Source organism: Hibiscus syriacus, unplaced genomic scaffold, assembly GCF_006381635.1.
Source record: "Hibiscus syriacus cultivar Baekdansim isolate YM2019G1 unplaced genomic scaffold, ASM638163v2 tig00110280_pilon, whole genome shotgun sequence".
NCBI classification, from domain to species: Eukaryota; Viridiplantae; Streptophyta; class Magnoliopsida; order Malvales; family Malvaceae; genus Hibiscus; species Hibiscus syriacus.
The window spans coordinates 311,276-320,971 of record NW_024062660.1 but is presented as its reverse complement, the minus strand read 5'-3'; the positions used below and the strand labels follow the sequence as shown (position 1 = coordinate 320,971).

The 9,696-nt window shown below is 37.1% G+C and overlaps 1 protein-coding gene across 1 annotated transcript; it reads right to left on the bottom strand.

Moving 5' to 3' along the window:
* Positions 1 to 3,798: 3,798 nt before the first annotated feature.
* Positions 3,799 to 9,134, bottom strand: LOC120116027 (calcium-dependent protein kinase 13-like). Its single transcript, XM_039136606.1, has 7 exons — positions 8,516 to 9,134; positions 6,186 to 6,329; positions 5,905 to 6,057; positions 5,521 to 5,636; positions 5,268 to 5,435; positions 4,307 to 4,537; positions 3,799 to 4,228 (listed from the first exon to the last, which is right to left on the bottom strand). The coding sequence occupies exons 1-7, from the start codon at positions 9,132 to 9,134 to the stop codon at positions 4,079 to 4,081; spliced, it is 1,581 nt and encodes a 526-aa protein (XP_038992537.1). The 3' UTR covers positions 3,799 to 4,078.
* Positions 9,135 to 9,696: the final 562 nt, after the last annotated feature.

The following is a 9,696-nucleotide window of genomic DNA, read 5'->3' as shown; positions in this document are numbered from 1 at the left end:
CAAAACACGTCTTAAACAATTTATATGCTTATTGAAATCCACTTCCCGATAAGCTTTTACAGCCTTCCAGTATGTCCATTTGTGCTTTTTTATACCAGCAGACCTTGATTTTAGATTTCTATACAAATGAACACCACAAAGTCCATGAAAAGCATCTGGGAAACACCTTCTAACAGCGTTGTCAATTGAGTTTTCCCTATCGGATATGATTGTCAGATTGCTAATAGGACCTATGCAATCCCTAAGATGCCCCATAAACCATGTCCATGAATCAGATGTTTCAGATTTGCCAACCCCGTAAGCTATTGGCAATATCCCATTGTTAGCATCCATGGCTACTGCTAATAAGTTTACTCCAAGGTATCGACCTTTCAAATGTGCTCCGTCAACTATAATAACTGGGCGCATGCAAGTAATAAACGAACGAATCTACAAAATAATATACACAAGAAATATAATCATTTAAATGTGAAATGCATGTAACTAACAAAAATGAGTCAACAAAATTATATTGATTTACTAACCGTAGCACCAATGGCGATAAACAGCAACTCAAAGCGTCCATCTCTATCTGTTTTGATATGAGTTACCGACCCAGGATTTTTCAGCTTTAAATTGTGACAATAAGCCGGCAGTTGGGCAAACGATGCTTCTGGCAACCCCCTCAACAATTCCAAGGCATAACATTTAGCTCTCCAAGCTTGAGAATATGATATACTAATCTTGAACCGAGCATTCATGTCAGTCATAATTTCATGTCCCCGATATACCCTGCCATTCAAAAACATTAACTCAGCCAGAAAACCACCCAACACCTTTTTGTTTGCCTGTCTATGGTGAGGAAAAACTTGGGTTCTTGAACATGTATGTTTATCAATAAAAGTCCTAACTTGAAACATTTCGCAATCTTTTATTCTCTTTGCAATCATACGCCACGTACAGTTTTTGTCAATCATACACCTTGTTTCGAAACGATCTTTGCTTGATTTGTTAACTTTTAGTTGATAGCCATCTTCCACACATTTCGTATACAAAGCTATCTTCAAGTCTTCCTTTGTATCAAAACAATCATCTTTCTTGATACGAATAACTTTTGTGTAACAATCAACTGCTTTCTTTACCAACTCTTCTTCCGGTATCTGAAGTAATTCTGGCATATTCCAGTTATACGCCCGTGGCATTTTCTTTTCTTCGGGGACTTTTTCTTCTTCTTTTTCTTCTTCAGGATTATATGAATTACAGAATGGATGTTCAACATGTTCATTCACAGTCGTAACTTCCTCCTCATTATCATCAACAATACATTCTTCGGCAACGGCTGTTTCATCATCAAAATTCGGGTATTGACCAATATCAAAATCATTACACGCAGGGTCTGTTTCTTCTTCTGAAACATCATCAAAATCCGTGTATTGACCAATATCAAAGTCCGGATATTGACCAAGACCAAATTTCGAATACTGACTAGTACTCACAATTTTTTCTGTTGGCTCATCATCGTCTAACTGGTCAATACGAAAACCGGAATTTGGTGCTGAAAGTTGATTGGGATTTGGATTAGAGAAAGGTTGTGGGTTTTGAGAAAAACTTAGTTGATTACTACCCGCTACTGACCCAACAATACTACTTCTAGGTTCAACAACATACAATGTAACATCATCTTGTGAAACACTAATGTAAGCAATGAATCGTTCAACATCTTCATTGTCGATTAACAAATAAACTTTACCATTTCTCTTATAAGATAGCCTAAATCCACTTAGGGGCTCTAAATTCAATTTATTTGAAACACATAGCATTAGAGTTTCATAAGTTAACTTTTGTAAAGACAATTTTAGTTGAAGATTCATGGGTAAAGGCATATATTGTAAAACACCATGAACATTATCCCATGACCCTCCAAAACACAAATCTATCCAAACATGATCAACATTAGATGATTTCATGGTTGTAAATTAATTTACTAAACAGACGAGCTGCGAAACTAAAACCTGTTGCCGGATTGGGAAGGATGTCGTTGGATATAGGAACGGATGTCGCCGGAGAGAGTGATAGATGGAGATGGAATGAGTTGCGATTTAGGGATTTAGTTTATGATTTGCTGCTGTTTCGTAGTTATATACCCAAAATTTCAGTGTTGTGATTTACAGATTCTCGTTGCGATTTACGGATTATCGTTGCGATTTACAGATTCTCGTTGCGATTTACGGATTATCGTTGCGATTTACGGATACGCGTTGCGATATACGGATACGCATTGCGATTTACGGATACGCGTTGCGATTTACGGATACACGTTGCGATTTACGGATACGCGTTGCGATTTATGTGTTCGCGTTGCGATTTTCATATTCGCGTTGCGATTCTGGAAAATCGCAATGCGAATTTGTACTATCGCATTGCGATTTTCAAGAATCGCGTTGCGATTTTGGAAACTGATTTGCGATTCTGGGGATCGCGTTGCGATTTTTATTTCGCGTTGCGATTTTGTTGGTCATTTTGGCAAATCCAAAAAAAGTTGGTTAAAATCGTATATTATAAGGCATTTTTGGTCACTGAGGCGATTTTCTCTATTTTTAAAACCCCCAAAAATTAAAAAAAAAATAACAAAGAACCTTAAAACTTTGAAAACCATAATTTCAATTACTATACTCACATTGACCGTCACCTTTTATCATCGATGAACCTCCATCGACCTCATCTCCATCCGACGATCGATAACCCCATGAAAAGCCACTGAAATAAGAGTTAATCGGCATGTGTCACCCGACACTGTAAATTGCAACCCCACGCGATCCTGATGGCTAATCGACGGTAAGGATGACGATGTCTAACTAGGAAGATGAAAAGGACGATGATGTCAGTAGGTTAGGGATTTAGGATATTTAGAGATTTAAGGTTTTTTTATAATTGAAGAAAAATATTCTTTAAATATTATAATTTTATAATTTTAATAAAATAAAATTATCAAATTTATCAGAACGTGGCACATGTCAATAAAAGTTTTTAATAGACACTACAATTGGGACACATAAGGTGATAACTTTTTTAACGTTAACCACCGAGATGAATCAAAAAAAATTTGCGCACCTATTTGAGAAATACGATATAGTTTAGGCACTTATTTTCTAACTAAGTCTCTCTCCCTATATATGATAAACAATTCCCATTTTATATTTTCAGAGTAATTAATATGTTTTTTTGCCTACAATGGTAATTTTGGTGATCTTTATAAGTGAACAAAATTCGATTAAATTAAATAAATAAGTTTTTTTTTTTCATTTCTTTGAGTTACTCAAATTAATAATTTTGAAATTGATTCAAATTGTGTTAGACGAGTTTGGATTTTTTAACGTTCAAAAGTCATCTTTTAATTTGATCCTCCTACGCTTTATTCCAAATCACAAACATCAGTCAAAAATTCAATTAGCTGACTGAAGTGTTGACCAAGGAATAACATTGATGAATGATAATGGTAGGACCAAATAATGCAAAAAATAAGTAATGGGGACTCAATCCGCAAGACCTATATTGTACATGGACGAAAAAACAACTTGACCTCATGTTTACTTTATACCCTATTTGGACACAAAATGCAATGCAAGAGAAGTAATACTAAGCAGGATGGACTGGACGATCACCCTAGGTGAAAATTTAAATTCTCATATAATTTATGTATTTTCGATTAATATTTTATTTTTATCTCTTAAAATTTTATAAATTCGGCCCATAACATAAAATTTTATTTTATAAATTTTATAATGTTCGTTCCTGATCCTAATAATAAACACCACTCAATTCAATTCAATCACAGGTTCATGTTGTCAAATGGCATCCTGAAACAATACATCAAAATGTGTGTAGTGCCTTCCTAAATTATGGCCACAAGAAAATTAACATTAGCAAAGCAAGAGATCCACTAACATCAAAACCCCATTTTATACAGTGTCCTCTCTCCCTCCCTTCCCCCACACAATCACAAGAGAAAAGCAAAGTCTAAGATATACAAGGAAAACAACTTGATCTACTACTTACTTTTTTCTTGCTTAGATGAATTAAACGTACAGCGGGCGTGATTCTACTCGTTCCCCAAGTTCAGAGAACCATCCTTCATCAGCTTTATGCTTAGACCGTTGAATCTCCCTCTCGAGTAATGTCGAGATGCCTTTCTCCAATCTGTACCGGTTTTCATCATGGCCACGAATTCATCATAGCTGATGCACCCGTCCTGCATTTCCGAAATATTATAAGGCAGTTGAACTGGTAAATGGTTATATGAATTTTTAGTGAGGAAACATCAGGTCACCTTGTCTGTGTCCACTTCTTGGAAGATGTCATTTGCAACATTTGTACAATCATCATCTCCATCCTCCATTAATGCATCCCGAAGCTCATCGGGCTCAATGAAACCATTGCCATCTTTATCGAAGTAAGAAAAGGCTTTTCGAAGATGCTCATCATTGGCCATTCTTTGCAGATGGAGAGAAACAGCAAGAAATTCCCCATAGTCCAATGTTCCTTTCCCATTAGCATCAACCTGTTGTCAATATGCACACTTTTAGAATTGATAACTGAAATAACATGACCTAAGCTACTATCCGAGTTAAATGAGATGCCAGAATGCAGCCATAGTTTTACAGCAACACTGCGGAAATATTTTCATGAGTATGAAAGCTGCTAAAGGTGGCTATCAAATTAAAATTTGATCAGCATTTAGAAAAAGATGAAGTAACATTACCAATAGACTCTACTCACTCTAGTATTAACACCAGAAAATTACAACTACAGAAAGAACTAAAGCAAAATCTCTCATCAACTTCCCTGATTACTAGGAACCCTCAGCCTCCCAATTATAATGGTTTTTGTGTGTGTAGGCATAAAATTGCAGGAGGTGAGGACATTGGTGTTCAAAGGCCATCCAGTCCATATTGTTACATAATTGGATATCCAGCTTCTTCAAAAATATGCTTCGAAGTGGGGAAAGGAAGAGAAAGCTATGCAAACGACAATGTTGATACTAATAAACAAAGTTAGTATGAGATGCAACAGGAGCTAACAAATTGGCAACTTCCAATCTAACTCAATTAGTTCCACTCATAGCATGTCTTGGTCAACTAATACTTGTTACCAAAAAAATAACTGCACTTTGCTAGAAAAAGAAACTTTTGACTGCTATTTCAAGTAGGAACTAGTACAAACTCGTAAAAATATAGTATCACAAATTCACAATACTAATTTATGGCAGCATGTAAACCAAGCATACTCACAGCTTCAATAAGCATCTGCACTTCTGACTCTGCAAGCTGTGAACCAAAATTTCTAAATCCAGCTTTCAGCTCTTTGATGGAAACAATGCCATCATTGTCAGTGTCCATTTTATTGAACATAACTTTGATATCTTCAACTTCTTCAACAGATAAGAACTCAGCAATAACCTGATTCAAATTACCTTTTAAGATTCCCCTACCTATGAAAGAAAAACAATAAATGATCAAGCAGAATTCTTAGTAGTGAGCCAACCCGCAAGACTTTTCTTTTGAATCTGTTCATCATAGAAAATTGTTTAAGCCTTGACTTAACAACATCACCAAGAGGCACATTGGGAGCTTTTTTAGCGTTTTGCAGCCAAGGATGCTCTGTGAGAAGAGTAAACACAGTGATTAGGCAAAGTATTGGTAATCACAAAATGTAGAGCAAAAGAGGAACATATATCTCTGTATTTTAAAGTAATCATAGAAAGCTGATATTAACAAGGTTTTAAATGTTATATTTGAAGATGAAGAAAAGGCTCATTAGAAGATCAATACAATCATGAAAGGCTGTGCCTAAATGCCTAGGCACCTCCATCCACCTCCCTTCCCTGAAATATGCACAAGAGGAGCATCAAATAGAAAATGTTAGTACCAAGAACTTGCTTTGCAGTGAGCCGAAGCTTTGGGTCTGGTTCCAACATTTGTCGAACTAGACTCTTAGCACTCTCTGAAACATTTGGCCACGGGTCACGTTTGAAATCTATTAACCCACGAATAATTGCCTGCGCAACACCTTGTTCAGACTCTGCATAGAAAACACTCTTCAGGTAGGAATAACAATTCAACTCACTCTGATGCATGATACATTACACATCCACCAGATATGCACATATCTGCATGGAGAGAAGCAAAACTCATCAGAAATAGACTTACCAGCCCAAAAAGGAGGAACTCCGCACAACAATATATAGAGAATGACTCCTGCACTCCATATATCAATTTCTGGCCCGTAATTCCGTTTGAGCACCTCAGGAGCCATATAATATGGACTTCCAACTATCTCAGAGAATCGTTCACCTGAAATTTACATACTGAAGCTTTAGAACGCAGTGTTAAAGAATAAAACCACAACAAACATCAAAAAAAGGAAAAGTGGTCAAACAACAAGTACAGAAACCTCTTACAACTTAGCATAATATTTACTCTTTCATACGCCCCCCCCCCCCCCCCCCAATATCAACACACCACATCCACCAGATCATGCATTTTTTTGCAATCAAAACTGAGAAATTATTTACCAGATAGAAATATCCATAAGTTGAAAATTTGGGGCATAACATTATTGAACAAGAAACCTTGGAACTTTCTGCGCCTTTCATTCCAATTAGCAAGCAATGGAAGCATGTAAAAAATTAATAAAAATCAAACTCAGCCACATCTTTGGCAATAGAACATAAAAATCTTCACAAAACCAAAGCAGATATGCTTATAGCATACTACAGCATCCAATAATCATAACAATCATACGGTGGAAGAGAAAGCTGCATAATTTGAGAGAATTTGGCAAGATAGGTAAGCCAATTCTTGCCCATGACAAGCCACCGTCTGAAATGGGAAATTTTGTATCAATTGAACAAACATGACCAACCATAACCATTATGCTGACAACTCAATGGCCAATGGTGGATGGAACAGTATAAGAAAAAGATTAGAACCGAGTCAAATCAGTGCATTGTGCAGTCATTTTCAAACCCAACACTTATATTGACCACATGTCTAGTCTAATGCTTCAGTTTGAGGTAGGTAAAAAGTACTACATATTGTAGAACTAAACCAAGGTGAGGAAAGTATATATTGTGCGTTGTTCTTTGGACCATTTGGAAATCCAGGAATGCCATTGTGTTCGAAGGGGGGAAGATAGACCAGACCGACTTATTTTTCTTAGCAAGATTTAGGCTTGCTTCTTGGTTCTTAACCAAGTTCAAAGAGATTTCTATCCCTAAGGACTCTCTAATCAGTGATCCTTCACTAGGGGATTTATGTTCGTCCTTCAACAAATCGATTGTCACAAAGCTTCCTTGGTCCCCTCCTCCTAAGGGCTTCATTGAATTGAATGTGGATGCAGCAACCAACGGTGACTGGAAGAGAAGTGGAATAGGTGGTATTTTAAGAGACGATGCAAGTTTGATTTTAGGTTCTTTCCATGAGGCTTCTGGCCCGGGTCTACCTACTTTAATGGAGCTAAAGGTTGTTCAGAAGGGATTATCTTTCTCTGATTCTTTTTGAGGGTGTATTAAGGGTCGGTTGATAATTGAAAGTGATAGTAAGGTGGCAACGAAATGGGTTAAGAATGTTGAAAAATGTCCAGATGTTTATGTTATAATTGTCAAGGATATTGCTAATAGGCTTAAAGATTCGGGGGGTGTAATTAGATGAGTTGTTAGGACAGCTAATATTGAGGCAGATGGCTTAGCTAAGGGTGGAATTGGCTAAGTAGAGTGTTGTTGTTAGGGGTATTTGTTTTCGGGTTGTTTTGTAAGGGGGTTATTATTGATGTTTTTAAACTTTATGTATCCTTTATATTATTAATGAATTCTAAGGCACTCTTTTCCTCCTTCCGCTGATTAAGGAGCTTCTCTACGAGCTCCATTAATCATGAAGGGGGTTTTTAACAACCATGATAATGATAAAAAAGGATGTAAAGAAAGACTTTCATACGGGTAAAGGTAATGAATCGACCATGAGTAAATAACCAATAAAACAAACATACGATAATTGCAAGGAGGAAAAAGGTAGGCTTCCAACTTCCAGAATGAGAGGAAAGAATCAAAACTGCTTTAACAAAGATCAAACCACGCATTACCTCCTTATTATGTTTGTTTATTACAGGCAAAATAAGTGGCTGGGAACATTGATTCAATGGAATGACAAATAAAGGCTTCCTTTAAAGCATGGGCAACTAAAATTATCAAGGTGCATGTTTGTCATTACAAACACCATACACAAAAATATGTAGGCAGAATATAGCAATAGCACATAGGCATGTCCAATCCGAGAAACATAGATAATTTTTTATGTTCTTTTCCTTGTATTCAAATGTTTGGTGACGATACCAAAACCCAGGTTGGCAAAATACTACATTTGCTACATGATTAAATAATTTCAAGTAGTAATCTAGCATTATCACCATTAATTCTGACTAATATGCTGCATTCTTGAAAAGGAACTCATTTGTTTATACGTTCAACTTCTAAACAACTTACCTGGCTTGAAAAATATCGATAACCCAAATCTATAGCTTTTAACGGGAATTTTCTTCTTATTTGCAAACAAAAAATTTTCAGGCTTCAAATCTCTGTGAATCACACCATTCTTATGGCAAAGCTGAACCACGTCCATGATCGTCCCCGTCACAGCGGCGGCGGCTCTCTCTGTGTAATGTCCCCTGGCGACGATCCTATCAAAAAGCTCACCACCTTCACAGAGCTCCATGACCAAATGAACCGCATTGTCATCCTCGCAAGCTTCTTTCAAGCTCACAATGCTCGAATTCTTCGGCAAATGCTTCATAATCGCAACTTCTCGCCTCACATCGTCGATATCCACGGCCGTCCTGAGCTTCCTCTTCGAGATTGACTTGCACGCGAGCAACTCTCGCGTGCCACGATCGATGCAGAGGTAAGTAACACCGAACTCACCCCGGCCGAGCTCGCGATCCACGATGTACTTCTCCTTGATGTTCTCCTTAGGAACACCGCTGAGAACTGTGATCAGCGGCTTCTGCTTGGAAACGGCATCCTTGCGGCCGTGATCGTGACCGGAGAAGCTCGATTTCACGTCTTCTCTAGCGACCGCCGCCGGAGATCTACAACAATTCCCCATTTCTACCAAAGGAAACGCAGTTTTTATCCTCTTGTCCGGATCTCGTGGAACCACAAAAAATCCCAAAAAAAACACCCTAACTAAAAATGCTTAGCTAGGGTTTCACATTATAGTCCAGAAAGCTACACAAACAAACCCTAAACTCCCTAGATTCTGCTCCTATAGAGAGGAATCGAAGGAAGGAAAGATTTTTGGAATGAGAGAACAGTACGGCAGCGGAGCAGATACTTTTGTGAGAGTTTCGTCTTTTGATATTATTGTTATTATTATTATTATTAGTTTTTTGATTTTTTTTTATTTTCATAACTGAAAAAAAAAATCAAACTAGTACGATTTTTTTATTATATATATATTGTAAGTGTAAGTGTGAATGTTCTTTGGTTCTCTGAATTTGTCGGCTCATCGTAGAAAGGGAGAGATGGAAACGGGACGGTGAAGTGCGAAAAGAGAGGAAAGAGGTGGGGTGATGGATTATTCACTATAGCAAGGTTTATTTATTTTTATTGGCTTTATTTGATTACATGTGTCCAATTTATATTATTTTTTAAATAGGTGTCAAAAT